The sequence below is a fragment of the Arvicola amphibius genome, chromosome 12, assembly GCF_903992535.2.
Source record: "Arvicola amphibius chromosome 12, mArvAmp1.2, whole genome shotgun sequence".
Classification (NCBI taxonomy): domain Eukaryota; kingdom Metazoa; phylum Chordata; class Mammalia; order Rodentia; family Cricetidae; genus Arvicola; species Arvicola amphibius.
In genome coordinates, this window is record NC_052058.2 from 22,720,993 (window position 1) to 22,746,000 (window position 25,008).

Below are 25,008 nucleotides of genomic sequence, written 5' to 3' on the forward strand. Positions count from 1 at the left end.
CCAGCAGGCCTTTCATCTTCTATGCCCCACCCCCCATGGGAGGGGAGAGTCCACAACTTGGAGCCGCAGAGAAAACAAAAGGATGCTCGTGGGAATTGGCACCTACTGCCAAGATGATGGAATGGAACATTGCTGGAATACATCAGGCCCAAAGGAGAGAGTGGCGGAGAGGAATACAAGAAGGTAGGCAAGGAAAGGAACTAGGGCTCTCTAGGGAAGGCAGGAGTTGATGGGCTTCACAGTTGCTAATTAGTGTTTGGTACTGAGGAGTACGAAACAATTGGTCCTGTGTGGGCAATGACACCGAACTGAACCAAGCTCCAGGCCCGATAGAACTGGAGTAACGGTTTTGAATGTAAGCAAGGGAGTCATTTGCTGTGGAAAAGAGTGGGGTGATCTTGCACATGTAAGTCTCAGACTCACTCAGAAGGGCCAGGATCTGGCCCTGTGAGTGAAGAATGTGACTAGTCCCTGGAGGTCAGTTTGGTGTGTTAGGAGACCCGCAGAGCAAGCATGGCGGGGCAGGGGAGGGGAGAAGGGGGTAAACCGGATGGTCAGATCAACAAGCAGAGCAGGAACCTGAGTGGGTATGCATTAGAGGGGGATGAAGTCCTCACAGGGCACGGAAGATGACACCATAAGGAGGAGGCAGGTTGCAGCATTCCCTGTGGAGCAGATGTGAAGAAGGTGTTTTGGATGTGCATTGAGAAGCTGGACTTTGGAGTCAGCTGCTTAACTGTGGGTATAGAATTAGATCACAATTCCTGAGACCTTCCTTCCTACCTGGGGATTGCTGTGCTGTATGGGATAATCTGAATGGTCAAGTTGCTCACATTAGATTTCTTCCTCAAGTTCATGTGGGTGAAGGCATGTGTGTGCCAACATCATACTTTAGTTGTCAAACTAGATGTCACATAACATAATGTTCAAGAACCTGGACTCTAGTCGCATGTCGCATGCCTTTAATCCCAGCACTTGGGGAGGAAGAGGCAGGGGGATCTCTGTGAGTTCAAGGCTAGCATGGTCTACAAAGTGAGTTCTAGGACAGCCAGAGCTGTTACCTAGAGAAACCCTGTTTTGAAAAACAAACAACAAGCAAAAACAACAACAAAAAGCCAACCAAACAAAAAGAGCTTGGACTCTAAGGTTAGACTGCCTTTCTGACTTTAAACCCTGATCTTGTGACTTACCTCTATGACCTTAGGCCAAAAAAACTAACCACCACTCTTGACCTCAGTTCCTGGTTTAAAAAATTAAAATAACAATACCTTTTATGATTTTTTTTTTTTTTTTGGTTTTTCGAGACAAGGTTTCCCTGTAGTGTCTAGAGCCTGTCCTGGAACTAGCTCTTGTAGACCAGGCTGGCCTCGAACTCAGAGGTCCGCCTACCTCTGCCTCCCGAGTGCTGGGATTAAAGGCGTGCGACCCCCCCCCCCCCCCGGCACCTTTTATGATTTTTTAAAAATGCTTGCAAGATCCCCCACATAGCAGCTGTGGTCCCCGGCTGGATTGTAGACACATGGCGGGTGGGCAGGAGACAGAGACATGGATAGACACAACATGTAGAGTAAGACTTAATATTTATTCAGGGGGTTATGGAGGGGAAAGGGAGAAAAGGGAGGCAGAGAGAGGGGGGAGGAGGAGGAGGGAGGGGAAGGGGAAGGGACAGAGAGAAATCCAAGATGGCGACGAGAGGTTAAGGGTCGCTGGGAGTGGGCATGGCTTGCCTCTTAAAGTGACAGAAAACATAACAATACCTATTTGATGCATCTATCAGAATAACTCAGCATATTGGTGTTTTTAATGTGCATGCAAAAGACTAGTAGTGCCAGGTAATCCCAGCACTTGGGAGGCAAAGGCAGGCGGATCTCAGCGAGTTTAGGCCAGCCTGGTCTACAAAGTGAGTTCTAGGGGATCCACAGAGCAAACCAGGACTGTTACACAGAGAAACCCTGTCTTGAAAAAAAAAACAAACAAAAAACCAACCAACAAACAAAAATAACAAACAAACAAAAAGGTTAGTAATATCTATGTGATAATAATTAACAAGGTAAGGTAACATTCCCAAGTCCTTGATTTCTGTCAGCTCTCCTTGTTGGATCCTGTAAGAAGAATAAACACTTTGCTAAACCATTTACCATTGCTATTTCTGACCAGAAAACACCAGAACCTGAGAGGTTTGTGATCCACACCCACCCGGAAGGAGGGGCTGAAGAGGCTGAGAAGCGCAGGTCTGTTTTGCGGCCCTTGAGTTGACACTGCTCCTTCGGAGAGAGGGGTTTTCTCCTAGAGCACTGGACGAACTTGAAATATGGAGTCTGATGCCTGCCTATACATGTACCAGACCACCCTGATTCGTCTAAAACCAATGGTTTTCTAGAAAACAGCCCAGAGCACTGAAGTAGAGGACAGGGACCTGTGAGCAAGCAGAGGACCATATAGAGGCTAGTCCAACTGTCCCTACCCCCAACAAGTCACAAACAGCTAAATCTAGAAACGCAGTGCCCACAGCAGCTATTTTGAGAACTGGCCAGAAAGAATGGAGAGAGGAGGGACAGGAAGAAGAACCTCTAGCACTTTTCAACTGATGGTGTGAGGGAGATTTCACGGGGCGCTGTGAGCAGTGGGGACCTTACTGTACCCCTTTCTGGCCTCCTCAGTGGAAACTCTTGATCTTAGGTTATGGCCTTTCATAAATATAACCCAAATGGAGCTGGGAACCCCTAGGGAGCCAGATCATAGCCACCGCTCTATTCTGAGGCCAGGACAGGCTCAGGAAGGAGGAACGCTGGCATAGCGGATGAACATGGCAGCCTGTGTGGTTCAGCCCTGACACATCTCTTGCTTAGAGGATTTGGCTCAAGATCAGCTGACACGAGAAGGAAACAGCTTGTGTTCGTTACTTTTCTAGTGTTGTGGTAAAGTGCTTTGACCAGGACAACTTATGTTTCCAGATAGCTGGAGTTTGTGATAGCGGAGCGGAGGCCATTGGCGTTAGGGATTGAACACTGAGGGCTCACATTTTAAATCAGGAGCACAATGTAGGGAGAATAAACTAGAAAATGGTGTTAAGTCTTCAAAGTCTCACACAATCAGCCTGCCTCCAGTAACACGCTAACTTCAACAAGCCCGCATTTCTTGAGTCTCGCCAGCGTTACCATCTGTAACTGTATGGTTTGAATGAGAATATCCCCCCCACCAGAGACTCTTAGGTTTGATACTTAGTTCTGAGTTGGTGAGACTGTTTGGGGAAGGACCAGGAGATGTGGCCTGGAGGAGGTTTGTCACTGGGGGATGGCTTTGAGGTTTCCTAGTGTCTCTGGCTCCTGATTGTGATTTGGTTTGAGATGTGAGCCCTTAACTGTTCCTGCTGCCATGGCTTGACCCTGCCATCATGGACTTCAACACTCTGGAACCATAAGCCCTATTAAATGCTTTCTGTTCTTACTCTCCCTAGTCACAGCGTCTTATTGCAGCAATAAAAAAGTAACAAATACAGTGTCATAGTAAGGGTTTCTACTGGTGTGTGATAAAGCACTGTCTTAGTTAGGGTTTCAATTGCTGGGAAGAGACACCATGACCATGGCAACTCTTATAAAGGAAAACATTTAATTGAGGTGGCTCCCTTACAATTTCAGAGGTTTGGTCCATTATCATCATGGCAGGGAGCATGGTGGCTGGGAGTATGGCGGCATGCAGGCAGACATGGTGCTGGAGAATTTTACATTTAGATTCAGAGGTAACAGGAAGTGAACTCTTTCACTGTGTGTGGCTTGAGCATATATGAGACCACAAAGCCCATTTTCCACAGTGACACACTTCCTCCAACAAGGTTATACCCATTCCAACAATGTCACACCTCCTAATAGTTCCACTCCCTTTGGGGGCCATTTTCTTTCAAACTGTCACAAGCAGCATGACCAAAAGTAACTTCAGGGGGTAAGGGTTAATTTCATGTGGCAGCTTGTAGTCCATCATCCAGAGAAGTCAGTGCAGAAAACTAGAAGCAGGAGCTGATGCAGAGGCCATGGAGGAGTGCTGCTTACTGACTTGTTCCTCATTACTTGGTCAGCTTGTTTTCTTACAGTTCACAGGACCACCAGCCCAGGGATAGCACTGCCCACAATGAGCTGGGTCCCCTCACATGAAGAAAATGTACCACAGACTTGCCCAGATGATCTGGTGGGAACATTTTCTCAATTGAGGTTCCCTTCCTCTAAAAGAATTCTACCTTGTCGGAAGTTGGTGGCACAAGCCTTTAATCTCAGCACTCAAGGGCAGAAGCAGGAAGATCTCTGAGTTCAAGGCCAGCCTCAGAAAAAAAAAAAAGGACTCTACCTTGTGTCAAGTTGACATAAAACTAGCCAACACGTGCAGGGACAATACATACAAAGTATTCAATGCTTTAGAGAACATTTCTCATTGAAATCATCACAAAATCCCCTTAGGGGATACATTTAGCATGGGACTCCAATTTTTTATTTTTAAAAGGGAGGATTTGGGAAGAAGGGAAAGTTTTGCTGGGTTAAGGCACTAAGCTTGGAGTAAGACAGAGGGATAATGGTTAAAGACAGGATAACAGAGATTTGCTGACAAATACAAAAAGTAAGATTTGAGTTAGAGAACATGCAACTTTTGGACTTGCCTCTTGCTCCATGACTCTCGTGTCTTGACAATTGGCCAGCAAATCTCTCACTACATTAATCCCAGCACTCGGGAGGCAGAGGCAGGCGGATCTCTGTGAGTTCGAGGCCAGCCTGGTCTACAAGAGCTAGCTCCAGGACAGGCTCTAAAAATAAAGCTGCAGAGAAACCCTGTCTCGAAAAACCAAAAAAAAAAGAAAAAAAATCTCTCACTACACATGATCTTTGCTATACATTTACAGCATGAGCAAATTTCTTGTGACGGCAGTATGGCACAGTGTAAGGTATAACTGATTAGACCATTATTTTGATCATGTGCTGTAACACCCGATTCTGCGTTACCCCCTCGGTACAGTTTACGCACCACTGTACCAGTAAGCGAGCCGGGTAAGGGCCTGGAGATTGAAAGAACACACAGAGACCTGGGTCATTCGAAAGGAGATCAGACGAATGCCATTTATTTAACCTTGGGGAAATCCTTATATACCTTGCTGCTGCACAAGGATTTCCACCCAGGCAGGTGTGAAATTACCACACCAAAGATGGAGTAAACAATGCCCTACAGGTAATCACCAGGCAGGGCAGAGGGAGCACAGGAACAAACAGAATGTTTTAGCTGGCTGACTAGAAACTGTCCTCAAGATGAACCCCAGGAGCAGGGGCAGACCCGGGCCCTACAATGTGCAAAAATAAAGTAAAAATTAATTAACCCAAAAAGAGAAAAAGAAGAATGACTGTGTCAGTCATCCTAGAGTTTCAAAAAATAATCCTTCCTCCCATGAAGCTCTCTGGTCTACAAGAGACTAGAAGGGCTTTCTTGGTGTCTTTTCTTCTTCTTTTTTAAACTTTTATTTATGTATGTATTTTTTTATGAGTGCTCAGTCTGCATGCATGCAGATGCCTTAGATGGCTGTGAGCCACCGTGTGGTTGCTGGAAAATGAACTGGGGTCCTCTGGGAGAGCAGCCAGTGCTCTTAACTATGGAGTCGTCTTTCCAGCACCTCTTTTTGTTTTTTTGAGACAGGGTTTCTCTGTGTAACAGACCTGGCTATCCTGGAACTCATTTTGTAGACCAGACTGGTCTCGAACTCACAGAGATCCACCTACCTCTGCCTTCTAAGTGCTGGGACCAAAGGTGTGTACCACCATGCCTGGTTTGGTGTGTTTTTAAATTCCACCCACCACTACCTCTGTAGCTCAGGCTGTCTTGGAATTTATAATCCTTATTCATTGGCCTCCCAGATGTTGGTATCATACATTTGTGTCTACATATCCAGCCTCAGATTTTAAAGTTTTATTTTTTTATTCACTATATGTATGTGTGTGTGTATTTCAAAGCACATAGGTATACCTATATGTTGAGGCTCCAGGCTAACTTTGACTATTATTTCTCAGGCTCTGTCTACTTGGTTTTTTGAGTCAGGGTCTCTCCCTGACTTGAAACTCACTGGTAGTTGAAAGCCCCAGAGACGCACCCATTTCTCCCTCTCCTTGTGCTAGGATTATCTTGTTTCTTTATGTGGTTACTCAGGATTGGACTCAAGTTCTCAAGCTTACACAGCAAGCACTTTCTGGACTAAAGTATCTCTCCAGACCCATCCTCTGATTAAAAAGAAAAGATATAGCCGGGCGGTGGTGGCGCACGCCTTTAATCCCAGCACTCAGGAGGCATAGGCAGGCGGATCTCTGTGAGTTCGAGACTAGCCTGGTCTACAAGAGCTAGTTCCAGGACAGGCTCCAAAGCCACAGAGAAACCCTGTCTCAAAAAACCAAAAAAGAAAAGAAAAGAAAAGATATAATGGGTAAACAATACTATCTTTAAAAAAATATTGGACTCTACCAGTGTCTTCATTAGGGCTTCTATTGCTGTGAAGCGACATCATGACCTCAGCAGCTCTTACAAAGGAAAGCACTTCACTGGAGCTGGCTGACAGTCCAGAGGGTTAGTCCATTATTGTCATGGAGGGAAGCGTGCCAGCACCCAGACAGACATGGTGCTGGAGGAGCTGAGAGTTCTACATCCAGATCTGAAGGCAGGAGGAAGAGAGACTGACACTGGACCTGGCTCCAGCATTTGAAACCCCAAACCCACTCCCAGCAACGCACTTCCTCCAACTAGGCCACACCTCCTCATGCTACTCCCTAACCATTCAAATATAGAAGTGTATGGGGGGCATTCTTACTCAAATCACCAAATCAGTTTATTGTTTATTTGGTTCTCAGAATAGAAACCAGGTCCTCGAACGTGCTAAGTACATACTCTACTACTGAGATAAATCCTCGCCCAGTCAGTACCGGTTTCTGGCCTTTTTTTTTTTGGACAATGTTTCACTGGTTGGCTTGGAACTCATTCTGTAGACCAGAATGGCCTCAGATTCATAGAGACCTGCCTGCCTCTGCCTCTGTCTCTTAGGTGTTGGGATTAAAGGTGTGCATCTCCATACCTGGCTATGACCTACTTTTAAAGACACTTTCCTGTGCTAAATAACAATGTGTCACCATTTGTGTGAGCATGTGTGTGTGTTACATGGTGGGGTGTGCATGTGCACATGGTGTGCGTGCATACAGAAGCCAGAGGGAGGGATCCCTCGGGAGGGGTGTCACTCCTTGAACACGATCCACCTATTTCGGGATGGGTGGAGAGACAGGGTCTCTTGTTGACTTGACACTTGACACTCAGCAAGCCCAGAGGCCCTCCTGTCTCTGCCCTCTCAGTACTGGGCTAGCATATGGGTGCCACCATGCCTGAGTTTTTTTACACTGCTTCTTTGTATTGAACTCAAGTCTTCGTGCATACAAGCTAACACTTTAGTAACTGAGCTATCCTCCCACTCCATACCTCACTGTTTTGTTTTGGTTTGGGTTTTTTTGAGATAGAGTTTCCAAGGCTAGACCTCGGGTTGTCAGGCAGGCTTGCTGGTCAAGTGCTTTTACCTCTTGAGCCATCTTTCCTACAACTCTTTAAATTAACTCCAACTCTACTTCTAAACAAAAATGAGAAAGTAATTTAAAGTTAAAAAATATTAACATAAAATTCCAGTGAGGTGCTGGGCAGTGGCAGCACATGCCTTTAATCCCAGATCTCTGTGAGTCTGAGGCCACCCTGGTCAACAGAGTGAGCTTCAGGACAGCCAGGGCTGACACATAGAGAAATACTGTCTAGGTAGCTCCCTCTCTTTCTCCCTCCTTCTCTTTTCTCTGCCTTCTAGCCCCACCTACTCCTCTACTACCTAGCTATTGGCCATTCAGCTTTTTATTAGCCCAATCAGGTGCCTTAGGCCAGGGCAAGGTAAAACAAATGTAACACATCTTTACATAATTAAACAAATGCAGCATAAACAAATTTAACATATACTTGCCTAGTTAAACAAATGCAACATAAACAAATGTATCACGTCTTTGCCTAGTTAAAATAATATTCCACATCTTGCCCTTAACTCTCAGATGACAACTGTCCTTGTTTCACTGAGAAAATGGGAACACTCGATAGAGATCATCTGTACATCTGCATCCGTTGCATGCTTTCGTTCCTATCTGTAAATGCTGTGTTAGGACCCTGTCTACAGCCAACCCTTCCACTTTTGTGCTGAATCCTTTTCTTTCTTGCTCATTTGAGATACCTCTCTGGTAATTATCCTTTCTGTCTTCCATCAATTTTTCCTTCTCTACTAAATCATTCCCATCAGCATTCAGATCTGCTACTGTAACCGACTCCTTTCTACAACCTCATTCCATCCTCAACTATTGCCCAGTTCTTCTGTCTTTAAGGAGAAAGCTCTTTCAGAGTTCTCTGTGCTCAAAATCACACCTGCCAATCTAGCTTGTTACCACAAAACTTTTTTGAAGGCTGATACTCTCTCTCTTCATCACTGTGATCCTAGTCTAAACACCCACTGTCCTGCTTACAACAATGCCAGAACCTCCCAATTTCCCCCACGGTTTTTCTCTTTCTCTTCCGTAGTTTAATCTCTGTCAGACACTCGGCCCTGAAACACCTGATAGAGAGGCTGCCTCCTCACACACCTTCTGCCACGCCTCCTCAGCCACGAGGGGCTATATCCTTCCTTAAACCCTCACTATCAAAACAACAACAAAAAACAAGCCAGAGTCAGGCATTGTGGCACACACTTGTCATCCCAGAACTTGGGAGGTGAAGGGCTGGAGGCAGGAGGATTAGGTCAAGGGCTACCCTGTCTGCATAGTGACCCCATGTCAAACAAGCAAGCAAATAACAAGAAAAGTCTCCTCTTGGATAATTGAAAGATATCCCAAACTTGTTTTAAAAACAAAAACAAACAAACAAACAAAAAACCCCTCCTGATCCTGTCCCTAAAACCCATGCCATTAGCTGTTGTCTCTGTAGCAGGAGATGAGAAATCCTTTTTGTTTTTCAGGCCAATTCTCCTTCTCAGGAGGAGAATCAACTCCCTCTATCCCAATACCACGCATACAACTAAAGTCACCTTGATCGTAGTTTGAACATAATACTCAAAACCTCACCACGTGCCCCCTGCACTGCCACTGTTCTTGATTCAAGCTACCATCTTCTCTTGCTTGGTTTACTGCAGCAGTCCTGCGCCCTCCCCACAGGGTTTCTGCTTCCTCTTTCATTTGCCTTTTGTGCAAATCAGAGTTCTACAAATGGCTTTTACTTCTAGTCCAAGAAATCCCTTACTGAGTCTCCCCAAGGCCCTACATAATCTGCTCCCACCCGTAGCTAGTTCTCTGTCCGTCCGTCTTTCTTTCCTCTCTCCACTTCAGCTATGCCTGGATCCTGATGGTCTTCAAAGAGGCGAAGACCCCAGAGTCTTGCCACGGATCTCCGCAGTCTTTACCAACTTACCTCCTACAGCTGCTTGCTTAAGAGAGACCTTTCAGAGAGACTTTTCCAGGGTTGGTGATATAGTTCAGTGTTAAAGCACTGGTCTAGCGTGCATGAGGCCCTGGATTCAATCCCCAGTATATCGTCATCATCATCATCATCATCATCATCATTATATCATCATAATAATATGATGATGACCCCACAGTTGACCAGATAGGTTTATGTTGATGATTATGTTAAGGCCTATTCCTCTGTCCTTAGCTAGCACTCAATACTTCCACCTTGCCCTCATCTCTGGTACTTTTTACCATTTTTTTTTTTTCTGAGACAGGGTTTCTCTGTAGCTTTGGAGGCTGTCCTGAAACTTGCTTTGTAAACCAGGCTGGCTTCAAAATTAGACATCTTCCCATCTCTGCCTCCCCAGTGCTGGGATTAAATGTATGTGCCACCACCGCCTGGCTACTTTTTTACCGTCTTACACCACAGTCACCTTGTTGTCTGAATATCCCTCGAATGAGCTCTGTGAAGGCGGGTTACTTTATCTGTTTTATCCTCTACAATCTCTGACATAAATAAATATCCATTGATTTAATTCTTTTTGAAAAGGTTTTTATTAAGTGGCTTGCTACATAGCCCGAGTTGGTCTGGAATTCATGGTAGTTCTCCTGCCTCAGTCTTGCAAATGTTGGGACTACAAGCACTCTCTATCATGCTGGGCTTATTGAATGAATGTTGATGATTTTTTCATCTGATCTCAAGACCTACTTCTTCAAAAGATGTGGGAAATCTGCCTGGTCACGGAAAACTTGAATGTGCTTGAGCGATCTGGGGCAGTGGTGCCTTCATCCCTCCATGCATATCTCACGCTGTGATTCTTCTCTTCCAGCTGAACACAAAAACACCCCCAGCAAGCAACCAGGTGTCTGACCCTGAGGAAAAAGGTAAGTGAGGCCGGGCTAGGCCATTAGCGGAGCTAATGAAGGGAGAAACGTGATATAAGAACTGTGAATGGAGCCGGGCGGTGGTGGCGCACGCCTTTAATCCCAGCACTCGGGAGGCAGAGGGAGGCGGATCTCTGTGAGTTCGAGGCCAGCCTGGTCTACAAGAGCTAGTTCCAGGACAGGCTCTAAAAAAGCTGCAGAGAAACCCTGTCTCGAAAAACAAAAAAAAAAGAAAAAAGAAAAAAAAAAAAGAACTGTGAATGGTTAGAAAAGACTTATAAAGTGATAAGGGGCCAGCAAGATGGCTGGGAAAAGGTGCTTATTTACCAAGCCTGATGACCTCCGTTCAATCTCTAGGACCCACATGATGGAAGACAAGAAGTGGCACTCACAAGTTGTCCTCTGACCTCCACACACAGGGCACATACAGATTCTGAAAATAAAAAAGTGATGTATTTTAAAAGATTTGTTTATTAAAAAATTGTTTCTATGTATGTGTATGTGTGTCTGTATGAGCTTATGTGCACCACACGCTTGAAGGTGCCCAAAGAGGCCACAGGGCTTCAGAGCCCCTGGAACTGGCATTGCAGGTGGTTGTGAGCCACCGGATGTGTACACTGGGACTAAAACCCTGGTCTCCTGCAAGAGCATTAAGGACTCTTAACCACTGAGCCATTTCTCCAGCCCCATAAAACATTGAGCGAGAAAAAGAAACCTCTCAGATAATCCAAGCTACTGTTCTCCATCAGACACTGAAGGGTATGTGCTTTGGGATTTAAACCATATGATTTAGGAATAAGTAATGATAGAAGACGTTTGTCATTTGATTCAAGGATAGCAAAACATCTGGTGGTAATTATGCTAATTCTAAGCCTAGCACCCTAACTTTTAGAATCATCAGTTGTCATCTCCAGACTGGGGGGACCTCAAAGAGTCTAGCTCAACGTGGACTCTAGGTGCTGGGTCTGAGGTTTGAGGAAAGAAGTGGAATTGGTTGGGTTGAGTCATCAATCTGTCTCCTTCTGTCTACAGGGAAGGCTGGCAGCATCAAGAAGGCTGAGGAGGAGGAGGAGATTGACATCGACCTGACAGCTCCAGAGACAGAGAAGGCTGCCCTTGCGATTCAGGGCAAGTTCAGGCGATTTCAGAAAAGGAAAAAGGATTCCAGTTCCTGAATGGCCAGCCTTCCCTTCACCCTTCTACTTCCTCTCTCCCCTCCACAGCTCTGGCTCTCACATGTCTTGTCCCTTTATCCCTCTGGCCTCTCCTAGAGGCAAGCTTAAACCTTTATATATTCTTTTCTCAGGCTCTCTTAAGCCATCACAGTAGTAGAGACACAGGACTTGAGAAGACGCCAGTTGATTGTCACTAGGCTAAGGGTGGATCAGTGCGTTGCAGAGAACAAAAGGTTTTGAGGTTTGACCCTTCCCTACCCCTAATGCTGAGGGCAGGATGGGAAAGCCTTCAGGGTGCAGTGACTGAGGGTGGGTAGATTACTCTGCCAGATGCAGCACTCACGCTTCAGGTAACACTTTCTGGTCCTTCGGCACCATCCCTCCCATCTCCCATGACTCAGCCACAATGCAGCTGCCCTTTCCCCTGGGCAGACATAAAACAAGGAGCTTGCAGAATGTGATGGTGCATGCCTTTAGTACCAGAACTTGGAAGGTAGAGGCAGCGGAATCTCTGTATGTTCAAGGCCAGCCAGGGCTACATAGGGAGAGACCCTGTCTCAAAAAACAAAAAACGAAAACAAAAACAAAACAAAAAACCCTGCACCTCCCCCCCCCCAAAAAGCAGCTTAATAAATTAGTGCATGCTGAGTAGATTCCTTCCAAGGAAGGAAAGCAGGTAGAGACAGGAAAATCTTCCTTCATGGTCCAGAGGAGCCAAAGATGGCAGAAGGCCCAGAGGCCATAGGCCAGAAAACATTTAGGAAGGAAAGAAAAGTAGAGAAGGGAAAGACGTCTGAAGCTAGAAGTTAAATTTAATTGTTAAATAAACACTACATGAGGGGCTTTCTGGCCATTGCTAATCTGCCTACCTCTTAATCTACCCCATCTCTAGTCATCCCCAGAGCCACATGAGCCAAGTGACACCCCTATAGTTCTCAGCCACCCCACTGTGGAGTCAGGGCAAAAATAGCCACTGTAATGTGATTTTAGCATGTTTAATAATCATAACAATAAAAAAAGCCCTCAAATGGGGCCACTGAAGCTCTACTAGTGTTTTTTCTTGGGTTGAGCACGAATGTAAGCCTACACTGGCCCAGGGAGGGCAGTAGAGAAACTGCATGGGTTACAGGGTGGCACAGGAAATTAACACAGCCCGAGCAAATTTCCGCTGAAGCTAGTCCTGCCTTCCTGTTCCTGACCTTGGCCTCTCCTTGATGCAACACCCACATGGCAATGCTCTGCTGCTGTCACCGCCCCCAGGTACACCTGCAAGGACAATGGCTTCCTGCTCTCCTGCCAGCTATGATCACCCTTGGTACACATCTCTGAAAACAAACCTATTCTTCCCTGCTTCTTATCCCCAAATGACCTGTTCTAGATTTCCCTCCTACTTGGTCTTCATCCCAGATCATCCCCTCCCCTCCTAGCGATTATAAAATTAAGAGGCGGAGACAATGGCTCTGGACACTAAAAGAGTATCACTCTTACACTGAGGGTTTTAACCAGAAATCAAGCAGAAATGATTTTGAAGTGAGGTAGCATTGCTGAGCAATGGGCTCTACATGTTAACATGACTGAAGATTGCGTGAAAAGTCATCTATACCTGCCACGCTTCTCTTTACTTTTTTTTGCAGGGAGTGGCGATTAAAACAGTTTCACTGCACTAACCGGGCTTGGTGGCACACATTTTTAATCTCAACACTCAGGTGGCAGAGGCACGATGATCTCTTGAGTCTGAGGCCACTCTGGTCTACAGAGCAAGTTCCAGGACAGCCAGGGCTACACAGAGAAACCCTGCCTCGAGAAAAACATGACAAAACAAAATGGTTTTTCTTTGTAGTCCAGGCTAACCTAGCACTTGTTGTGTAGCCCAGGATGTCTTTGAACTCACAACCCTACTGCGTTAGCCTCCCAAGTGACTTGGATTACAGCCTTTATGCCCAGCTAATGGTTTTTATTTTGGTAAACTTTGTAAAACATAAATTTTACCCATTTTTATTTGTTTTTACTTTATATATACTATGAGTTGGGGGTTTTGAGTTAGTTATTTTATGTATATCGGCGTTTTGCTTGCATATATGTCTGTGTACCTTGTGTGTGCCTTGTGAGGCCAGAGGAGTGCATCAGATTCCCTGGAATTGGGAATATAGATAGATGATTGTCAGTCACCATGTAGGTGATGAAAACCAAACCGAGGTTCACTGGAGGGATGGCCAGTGCTCTTAACAGCTAAACCATCACTCCATCCTTGAGTTCATTTTTTTTTTATGTATGTGAGTATTTTCCTGCATGTATACACGCACACCATGTGCTTGCCTGGTGTCAACAGAGGCCAGAAGGCAGACCTGGATTTCCTTGGCACTGGAGTTACAGGTGGTTATGAGCTGCCGTGCAGGTGCTGGGAACTGAACTTGGATTCTCTGCAAGAGCAGCGTCATCTCTCCAGTCCCCAAATTTTATCTTTTAAACAACTCCCACCCTCTATTCCTGGCCTCTGTGAATTTTATGGTTCTACTGCCCATCTCTCTGGCTTCCTTTTTTTTTTAAGACAGGGTGTTACCATGCAGCTGGTGCTATCCTGAAACTTAAGATCCTCTTTTGAGGGTTGAGATTATAGGAGTATACAAAAACCACCATCTGTGACTCTGTAGCAGGCCTTCTTTTGGGTCACCCACTTGCTCTCAAATCATGACATGAAGACTTACTATCAATTATGAATGCTCAACCTTATCTTATGCTTGTCCCACTAGCTCTTATAACTTATTTTAAACTGTGTCTCTTAATCTATTTTTGCCTCAGAGTTTTTTTCCTTTCTTTCATTCTGTATCTCTTATTTTTCCGGCTTCTTCTATGTCTGACTGACCAGTGGTTGCTGGCTGGCTGGCCCTGGTCATCTCCATCTCTTTCTCTCTTGTTCTCTTCTCTCTCAAGCCTAGATTCATCCTCCCACTTAATCTCTTTGCCTGCCAGCCCTGCCTGTCCCTCTACAGCCTAGCTATCAGCTGTTCAGCTTTTTATTGGACCAATCAGGTGCCTTAGGCTGGCATGGTGAAACAAATGTAACACATCTTTACATAGCTAAACAAATGCAACAGAAACAAAGGTAACACACCTTTAAACAGTTAAAGTAATATTCTGCAATAGAAACAAATGTAACACATAGTTAAAGTAATGTTCCACAATATAACTTCCTTCTTCTTTTTTTTTTTTTTTTTTTGGTGCACGAATATAGGAATCAAAACCACACAGCAACCAAGTGCAAGAAACAAGCAACGGTATCTCTGGAAGTCAGCCTGTATTCCAGAGTGTATTCACTCCTAGCGAGCCCATGGCTATGGAATATTAATAGAATCGAATACTAAGTCATAGGAAGGCCCTCTGCAAAAGGAAGTACTTCTTCCGGATGCCAGAGAAAAGAAGGAAGTTTCATTGTTATGTTTGGAATCTGATATGAGTACAATAGAGTAATCATGGTAGTCTTAAATCTCAGCCTCGTAGGCAAATAAAAAAGGACCCCATTGCTACTGCTGGGATGTAAAATAAGTACTCCCAGGGCTAGAGAAATGGCTCAGCTGTAAAAATGCTTGCTGCTCTTCCAGAGGACCCAGGTCAGATGTAACTCCAGCTCCAAGGGATTCAATACTCTCTTCTAGTCTCTGTGACCACTCAAATACATATGCACATACACATTCACACAAAGACACATCCATACACACTAATTAATAATAATAAACCTTTTAAAATACTCCCTGTCCTTTGGTCTATGAATGAGATGAGAACTGACGGCATGTACCTTGATCTGCCTCTATGACGCTGAGGCCAGGCAGAAGTTCCTGGTCCTGGCTGTGTGGCTGGTGCTAAGCAGTGGTGATTTCTCTGTTGTCAGGCTGTTTCTGTAGACCTGCTTGTTGGAGGGGATCTGATGAATCATTTTGCCTCACTAATGTGGAGCCTGTTGACACAGCCCCAACCCCTTTGATTTCGGAAAGATAATTCTGACCCAAAACAGAGACTTGGGCATCCTCAGTTAAATCAGTGGTGTTTCTCAATGAACACTCTCAGGGCTGCTTCTCTTCCACCTGCCGTTCCTTATGGCTTAACTGAGTTGCTTCTCTCTGCCTTCCTGGAACACTCTCTTGAGGTCCAGGACTTTTGATGGGCTCTCCTTGGAGCCCTAAAACTCTGCCAAGGAAATGATCTTTGAATGCTAATCACAGAGAGACTTTTTTTTTTCTCGAGTATTTTGTCTTGTGGAACAAAAACTGACGATCTTAACAGAAAAGATAAACAGAAGGCAAAAAAGACACAGAGCATGGTTGGGTGTGCCTGTAACTTCAGCACTTGGGAGGTGGAAGCAGGAATATCAGGAGTTCAAGGTCATCCTTGGCAACATACTTAGTTCAATGCTATCCTGGGCTATGTGAGAATTTGTCTCAACCTCCACGCCCCAAAAAAGTTTAAAAGAAAAAAGAAACGTTTGCACATTACTTCTGACAACACGTGTGACTTCCTCTCACATAAAGCTGTTCTCCAGCTCGACATCTTATCCTGTAGTTACGACACCAGGTATCCAGAATTAAGGCCACTTGTGGCTTGCACTTCTAGCTAATCAGCTGCCGGTCAGAATGCTTCCTCCTGCTCAGAAATTTGCTGGACCGCCCCGGGAAAGTTCCTTACTTATTATTGTCACTTTGTCCTATAGGAGACAGCTCAGAACCCACTATGGTGAGGGACACTTGCAATCCCAGCACTTGGGGTTCTGAGGCAAGAGAGGATTGGAAGTTCAGGGGTAGCCTGAGCTAAGTAGTGACTTAGTGAGAGGTGAGAAACATGGAAAAACTCCCCTACCTATCTCCTAGGGAACAGCTATGAATGTGGAAGAAATAAACAGAGCAAGGGATGATGTGAACAGAATCTGTGTGCCGCCTTTGGGCATGTTCCTGGCACACTGATATACCAATCTGAAAGCTCTCTGAACTTTGAACCCCAGTTTTAGAGTTTTTAATAGAATCATCATTACATAATCACGATTAAGTCACCTGATGTTGGTAGTTAAATCAATTTCCACTCCCTATCCCCTTCCTAGAGATAGGGTTGGGCTAAAAGCTCTAATCCTCACATCACAAAGTTGGCTTCTCAGGCAGTTGACCTTGCCAGATTCTAGGAGTCATCTTGGAGCCATAACTAACATCAGCTCTGGTGTGGCTGAATTGTGCTTTTGAACTAGCTGAGGTGGCTCAGGCCTGTAATCCCAGCACTCAGGAGGCTGGATTGCTTTGACTTGGAGAATAACCTGGGGTTACACAGTGAATTCGAAGTCAGCCTGAGCCACGTAGGGAGACTCAAGCAGGGGTTAAAGGGTTTAGGAATATTAAAAGCTGTTCCCCTCACCCTTAGCACACAGTAAATTCTGGGGGTTCTAGGATTCCTGTGCCAAGACCTAAGGGTGAAGACAAAACGTATGTGTTTAGTAGGAACTAGTCAAGGCTTGTTGGGGGAAGGAATTTACTAGACTAGAATTAATATAAAAATTTCATGAAGAATAGACACTTCGGACAGAAGTACAGTAGGTGAAGCTGGAGAGATGGCTCTAGAGTTGAGAGCACTTGCTGCTCTAGCAGAGGACCCAAGCTTGGTTCCTACCTTCTACATGAGGCAGCTCACAACTGCCTGTAACTTCCAACTCCAGAGAATTTGACAAGCTCTCATGGCCTCTGTTTTCTCTCTCTCTCTCTCTCTCTCTCTCTCTCTCTCTCTCTCTCTCTCTCTCTCTCTCTCTCTCTCCCACTCACTCACACACACACTTTAAAAAAATAAAGAGAGAGAGAGAGAGAAAGAGAGAGAGAGAGAGATCCAGGATGCAACAGGATCCTTTAACAACGGTTTGAAGCTCCTCAGCCTTGCCTCCTGGACCATTTGTACAGGGTCGTACTTGAATAAAATCCAGAGAGCAGCTCATAATCCCAAGGTAGTAAATCTTAGATCAACACTTGTTTTCTTTGACACACACCACTCGGGGTGAGGCTCCAGAAGCCATTAGGAGCTGGTCTCTAATTGCCTAAAGAATTACAAGTCACTAGGTCAGACTCCAGAGAGTTAGGATCTGTCAGTTAGAAATGGATTTTTCTCTTTGGCCTGTTTGACCCTACATTTCTTACTGTATCACGTTATCACATCCGTAACACTGACTTCTCTTCTGGAGCTTTCTCGGCTATGCGGGGATGACAGAGTTAAGGTTGCAGCCCTGACAAAAGTGGAAGGAGCCTGGGGATCTTATAAGCTAGGGATATACATTTAATTACATTCCCAAAGACCAGACTTGGACAGATAAAGGTCTGGGTGATGTCAGGAGTGGGGAACAGGGAATGAGGTGTTAAAGAGACAAGAATTCTCTCTGGACAGTATTTCAAGCTGCATTCAGAGACTTGACAGTGTTGCAGGAAAGAATTGTATTTTTTGGTTTTTCCGCAACAGAGTTTCCACTGTAGTTTCAGAGCCAGTCCTGGAACTGGCTTCCTCTTACGGGAATCCCTGGCTGATATCCTTCTAGGAGCTGCCCTTCCTTCCCAGCTCTTAGCTTCTTGTTCCTGAGTGTTCCTGATTTCTGATCTTGTTTGCAGAGGTAGTGGTTCCTGGTAGCTTCCTTGTCCCTGCCATGTGTTCGGTGTTTGAGAATCAGGCCTCACCGGACTAACTTTAATTAGCTGCTGTCATCCTGTTTGTCATAACCACTCTAAATATAGTCCCTGTTGTCTATGCTTCTGGAAATTGAGAGTTTGAGGGTGGGGAGTTCTGCTTTTTATATTGCTAGGTATCACAGGTGCTCTTTCTTCTGGTTAAGTGACAGGTCAGACTCCAGATCTGGAAAAGCAAGAGAGTCACTGTCTCCAGAGAGGCAGAAAGTCAGCCTGTTCACAAGACCACAAGAAAAGCATCCTCATTCCCTCCTTGGATAGTTCCTTCTGAAAGTCATAGAAAAGTTCTGGCAGCCCTTGATTCCCCCTTAGCATCCTAGCTTCCCTTAGAGTTCATTTACCGACATGACTGTTAATCAATCAACTCAATCATTGAGACTGTGGAAGTTAAGGGACTTCGTTTGGGGGTCTTAGGAAATACAACCAAGGAGCCAGATTCAGACGGCCTTGAATGTGTCTTCTCAAAGACGTGAGACAAGTGGGGACTTAAGCAGGCAAGCAGTGCTGCTGTATTGGAAAGCAGTAAAAATTCCTTTCTATAGAATGCCGGGAAATAGCTGAGACTGACCAACAGAAGATGAAGGATGTATATAGTAAAAATGTCCACAAAATGGGAATCCGAGCTTTGGTGCATAGTTTGTGTCTCTGAGCACAATGTAATTGTCTGGTTTTTCCAGATGCCTGCAGTCAAACGGCGAAGGTGGCCCAAAGCTCACACATCCAGGCACTAGCCTGAGATGCAGGTGCACAAATGCTGCCCCCTCGATGTCCTCTCGATTCTAGGTCTAGTCCTGAGTTCTAGTCTTAGTTCAATGACTTGTGTGCCTTGGGAAAGTTAATAAATGTCTCTGTGGCTCAGTTTCTTCCTTTGTAAAGCGAGACTGCTGTGTCGGACTCTAAGGACCAGCGGGCGGGCGAGAAGACAAGGTCACGGGTGAGAAGACAAGGTCCTCTAGGTCGTCTGCAGATAGTCTTTGCTAGGTTGAACTCTGTTGACTTCGGTGACTTCATAGTCGGGCTGCTCTGGGATTCTCATTCCGTAGATTTAAAATGTTAAAATTTCATGACAAATAGACACTTCAGACAGAAGTACAGTAGGTGGGGCTGGAGAGATGGCTCTACAGTTAAGAGCACTTGCTGCTCTAGCAGAGGACCCAAGCTTGGTTCCTACCTTCTTTTTTTTTTTTTTTTTTTTTTTTTGTTTTTTTTTTTTTGTTTTTTTTTTTTTGTTTTTCGAGACAGGGTTTCTCTGTGGCTTTGGAGCCTGTCCTGGAACTAGCTCTTGTAGACCAGGCTGGTCTCGAACTCACAGAGATCCGCCTGCCTCTGCCTCCCGAGTGCTGGGATTAAAGGCGTGCGCCACCACCGCCCGGCTGGTTCCTACCTTCTAAGTGAGACAGCTCACCACTGCCTGTAACTTCCAGCAGAAGTTGGGGTGATTCTTCATCTTATGCTACAGAGAGGACATGAGTAGTGGCAAGGAAGGCTTGGAAAGTGCCACTCTGGGTTAGTCCCCATTCCAGGAGCCACTCTGGGTTAGTCCCCATTCCAGGAGCCACTCTGGGTTAGTCCCCATTCTGGGAGCCACTCTGGGTTAGTCCCCATTCCGGGAGCTTTCACATATATTAACTTATTACAACTCATTTCATTCTTATTTCTTCTTTCAAGACAGTGTTTCTCTGTGTAACAGACCTGGCTGTGTCCAGTCCTGAAACTTGCTTTGTAGACCAGGCTGGCCTCGGACTCACAGAGATCTGCCTGCCTCTGCCTTCTGAGTGCTGGGTTAACTGTGCAGGATTCATTAAATTCTTACAATGCACTGGCATCTCCATTTTACAAATGAAGAAAACGAGCCGCCAAGGTACTAAATAACTCCCAAAACAAATGAGTAGTTGAAGTAGGGGTAGAACTCAGGCTGTTTGACTCCCAAATTTGTGGGATTTTTTTGTTTTTTGTTTGTTTTTTTTTTTTTCGAGACAGGGTTTCCCTGTAGTTTCTAGAGCCTGTCCTGGAGCTAGCTCTTGTAGACCAGGCTGGCCTCGAACTCAGAGATCCGCCTGCCTCTGCCTCCCGAGTGCTGGAATTAACAAATTTGTGTTTTTTATATCACATGGATAACTAAAGGTTGGTTGTCAGGTGTTGGACCCTAGAGTCCAATGACTAAGGAGGAGTCGCTCCAAGAGACTATCTCTCATACCACAGCTGATGTAAAAGCATGAGGATTTTATTGATTCTGTCATGACAGGGTCTTTCAGTATTCGAGGAGCCAGAAAGACCCCAAGTAGCTGGTACAGGCTACTTTTAAAGGAAAAAGCCACAGAAGCAAGGGAGTATCTGGGGGTTGTTTTTTAACTATTATGATTGGCTTATTTAAAAGGGCTATTACCAATAATTGGCTGGAGAGCGGTTGCCAGATCAGACGAGGTAAGAGGAAACATCTGAGGATCACTTTGCCCCTTTCCCAGGGGCTGAGTCAAAACACCAGGAACTGAGTCAACACCTACGGGTTATCTTGCCCCTATTCAGGGAGATGGGAAGTTCCCAACATCTCAGTACGTGCACGTGTTATGTCCTTGGTTCCCGGGGTGGGGGTGGGGAGCACTACTGCTGAGAGGCCTCAGACATGGCTTCAGAATTGTCAGAAATGGCTTTAGAGTTATTTTAGAGTCCAGCCTAGCTTAGAAGGCAAAGGGGTGTGGCAGGTTACCCTTTAACTGAGCCCTAGAATACCTATTTGGTCCAGAATACCTGAGACATACCAGACCCTCTTTCTTCCTTCTCAGGAAGACCTCATCCTGGCTTTACCTGACTCCCAGATTTCTAGCTGGGCCTCAGTCTCATCCAAATGCCTTCCCTGTTGCTGCAGGGAGCATATAATGAGGCTCTTTCAAGTTAAAAGTAGTTGGAAGTGAACTAGATAGAGAAATGGGGCTCAGAAGAACTGATGTGCCTGGAGGGAGAGAGGCAACAGGAGACTCATATCAGGTGTAACACTGACTTGTACAAGTTCTTTCTCTGACTCTTGGGAGGGCCTGAAGCCTTATCTATACCTCTAGAGAGTTCTCAACAGGAGGATGTACTGTCCTCTAGGGAGAGTATCAAGAATCTATGGAAGATTTTAGTTTGTTGTTTGTCTTTTTTATTTATTTATCTTTATTTTATGTGCATTGGTGTGAAGGTGTCAGATCCCCTGGAACTGGATTTTCAGACAGTTGTGAGCTGCCATGTGGGTTCTGGGAATTGAACCCAGGTCCTCTGGAAGAACAGTCAGTGCTCTTACCCACTGAGCCATCTCTCCAGCCTCTGTTGTTTGTCTTTTTTAAAATTAACTTAAAAAGATTGTTTGTAGCCGGGCGGTGGTGGTGCACGCCTTTAATCCCAGCACTCGGGAGGCAGAGGCAGGCGGATCTCTGTGAGTTCGAGGCCAGCCTGGTCTACAAGAGCTAGTTCCAGGACAGGCTCTAAAAAAGCTTCAGAGAAACCCTGTCTCGAAAAACCAAAAAAAAAAAAAAAAAAAAAAGATTGTTTGTGTGGCTGTACAGAGTGGAAGAACATGGTAGTATGGTAGTTAAGGGTCTAGGGAAAATAAGGATGCTAGACAATAATACAATAGCCTTGGAAATGCAAAAGAATTATCTCACATACTTTAAAACCTCAGTGGGTCTAGTGCTATAGCTCAGCGGTTGAGGGCGCTCACCTCAGAGACTGATGACTTGAGTATGATCTCTTGAAGAGTTTGAAGTAAGCCTAGGCTATGTAGTAAGTTCCAGATGAGCCTGGGATATAGTGTCAGAACTCTGTCTCAAACAAACAAACAAAGCTCCATCTAAAGGGGGGAAGGGAGGCTGGATAGATGGTTTAGTAGTTAAGAACACTTGTTGATCCTTAACTCCAGTTTCAGGGGATCCAGTGCCCCCTGTTGAAATCCTTGGGCAGCAGGAATCCACGTGGTACATATACATACATGCAGACAAAAGGCTCATACACACAAAGTAAATAAATCTAAAAGCAAAACTTTAAAAATAACAAGTTAAGGGGTAAAAAGAATATTCACCTCTAATCGACTGTAGCCTTGTGGAAATTTTAGCATTAATGTGAATGAATACACAGTGTGTGAAAGAAGCTAAAGAGAATGTTTCAGTCTCTGCTGTGAAGTTAATTCAAGCATTTTTCTGAAATAGATTAAAAACAAAGAAGCAGAATAATATGTCTCAAGGAAGTCAAGAGATAAACCATTATCAAAAAGAAGAAATGGTTGATAATGTTGAACGCTGCTGAGAGATGACAAAGACCCAAAGTGACCACTGGTTTGACAACAGGGGGCTAGTGATGTAGCTTAGAGGTAGATCACTAGGCTCAAGTGCACAAGGCCCTGGGTTCAATCACCAATAATACACGACACACACATGCACACGCATGCACATGCATACACGCTATGCTATGCTAGAAGCATATTTAGTTAGCATGGACATTATTAATGCTCTTTGAGAAGCACAATTCTAGTGGGTAGATGGAAATGGAGACATGAAAGAGGAGCAGGCTGAAGGGAGAGGGTGGGACATACTGCAGATAACACACCAGAATAGACATATTCAAATGGGTTCATTATACAGGGAAACACACTGTAGATAGAGTGGAAGTATGGACGCTATTAAAATGCCTCGTATTTTCTCGGTCACTACCAATTCAATTTTGGATTTTATTTATAATATTTATTACAGTATATTCTGCCAATAAAGAGGTTAAAATTTTGAAGTATTTCCTGTGTGATTTTTAGATTCCCTGTGTTGCTTAAAGGAGTTTAAGCAAATATCCTGTGCCCCCCCCACCCCCTCTCCACTCCCACACTGGCCTTGAATTCAAGGCCATCCTTCTGCCGCAAAATCCCAAAAGTGGGGACTGCAGGCACCTGCCAACTTGTCAGACTTTAAACAAATACTTGTTTTTAATAATTGTCTCCTCCACTCCTTCTCAAATTCATAAACTCTTCTTTAACTAATGGTGTGTGTGTGTGTGTGTGTGTGTGTGTGTGTGTGTGCGTGTGAGTGTGTGTGAGAGTGTGTGTATGCTGGGTCTATTTAGTGCTATTCATATGTGTATTTGTTTAGTTTTTTTTTGTTTTTTGTTTTCTTGCTTGTTTTTGTTTTTTTTGATTGTTTTTCTTTTTGTTTGTCTTTGTTTTTTGAAAGAAGGTCTTGTTCCACAGCTCTAGCTTGCCTTGAACTCCTCGCAATCCTTTCACCTTCCGGCCTTCTGAAGGCCACAGTAGTGGACCACCACACTTTCTTACCTCTACGTTTCAATTTTCTTAATATAGTGTGAAATAAAATCTCCTTTTTCCTTCAGACATTGTGCCGATGTCTCTTACGAAAAACCCCTTTGAGCAGCTGGAGAGATAGCTCCACAGACAGGCTGTGCGCTGCTTTTGCTGAGAACCCAAGTTCAAGTCCCAATACTCACATCAGGCAACTCACAACGGCTTGTCATTCCAGCTCCAGGAAATCTAATACTCAGTTCTGGACTCCTCAAGCAGCAGAACTCACACGTGTGTGAACACACACCTCACTTTAAAAACTAATGATAAATAAAAATTTTAAATATGTAAACCATCCAAAAAGAAAGAAAGAAAGAAAGAAAGAAAGAAGAAAGAAGAAGAAAGAAAGAAGCCAGAAGAAAGAAAGAAGAATAGAAAGAAGAAAGAAAGAAAATCTGCAAGCTGGGCGGTGGTGGTACACGCTTTTAATCCCAGCTCTCGGGAGGCAGAGGCAGGCAGATCTCTGTGAGTTCAAGGCCAGCCTGGTCTACAAGAGCTAGTTCAAATATGTAAACCATATCATCAAGTGAATAGACACGCTCTCATCTCTGACAAAGCCAGTGTCAATTATGTCTTTGGCTTACAGGGGGAATGACATATAGTTGTTTTCTCTCTTTTGTAACCAGTGGATTCCCCCTGACTCAGGGGAAGTTGTTGCAAACATGTTTCCACAGTCATCTAAGGATTCTAATATATCAGTGATATATATGTGTGTGCATGTGTGTATTGATATATCAACAAACTGTCTAGTCAGTTATTAATAGTGTTTCTAGAATAGGGAACAAAGAAAATGAAGTTGCTGTTGTCATTGTCTCTTGTAGCCCAGGCTAGCCTTGAACTTTAATTTGATATTTAGTCAGAACTGGTCTTGAACTTCTGATCCTCCTGACTGTACCTTCCAAGTGCTGAGGTTATAGGTATGTACTGTCATGCTTAGCCTAAAGTTCTATGTATATTTGTAAAGGTGAATGAGATTTGTGCTAGTTTATGAAGTACACTCGTTTATTTTTAATTTTATTTTATTATTTGTACATGTGTGTTGCCTGCATGTGTGTCTATGTGCCACATGAGTACCCGTTGCCCACAGAGGCCAGAATGTTATACTATGTACAACTAAGCTTATAGCTTTGGAGGGTTCCACTGCCTCTTACTTGATTCTTACAAAAGGTCTGGGAATCACACAGGGTGGATAAAATGGTCCTGTGTGTTTATGAAGAGCAAAACAAAACTTACCAAAGGCAAATAACCAGCCTGGGGAGCACAACCAGTGAGCAGCTGGCATGTTTTAGAGTTCAGGTCTCGGGAAAGAGAGCTATTGTGTTCCCACCCATGTACAAGCAGAGCCGGACACAGATTAGCACAGTACAGGCTCGCTGGCTGGTTTGTAATAAATAAATATGTGTCTATGAGCCTAG

General features: G+C 44.6%; 1 protein-coding gene across 3 annotated transcripts in view; it reads left to right on the forward strand.

Moving 5' to 3' along the window:
• Window positions 1–12,625, forward strand: part of Pcp4l1 (Purkinje cell protein 4 like 1) — a 41,824-nt gene extending 29,199 nt beyond the window's left edge. For 2 of the 3 annotated variants that reach the window (XM_038349463.2, XM_042056060.1), the window contains exons 2-3: window positions 10,355–10,409; window positions 11,442–12,625. In XM_038349463.2, coding sequence (XP_038205391.1) covers window positions 10,355–10,409; window positions 11,442–11,584 — 198 coding nt within the window. In that variant the 3' untranslated portion in view covers window positions 11,585–12,625. Of the gene's footprint in view, window positions 1–2,186; window positions 2,232–4,087; window positions 4,183–10,354; window positions 10,410–11,441 lie in introns of those variants that run through there. The other variant, XM_038349462.2, reaches the window with a different exon arrangement.
• Window positions 12,626–25,008: the final 12,383 nt, after the last annotated feature.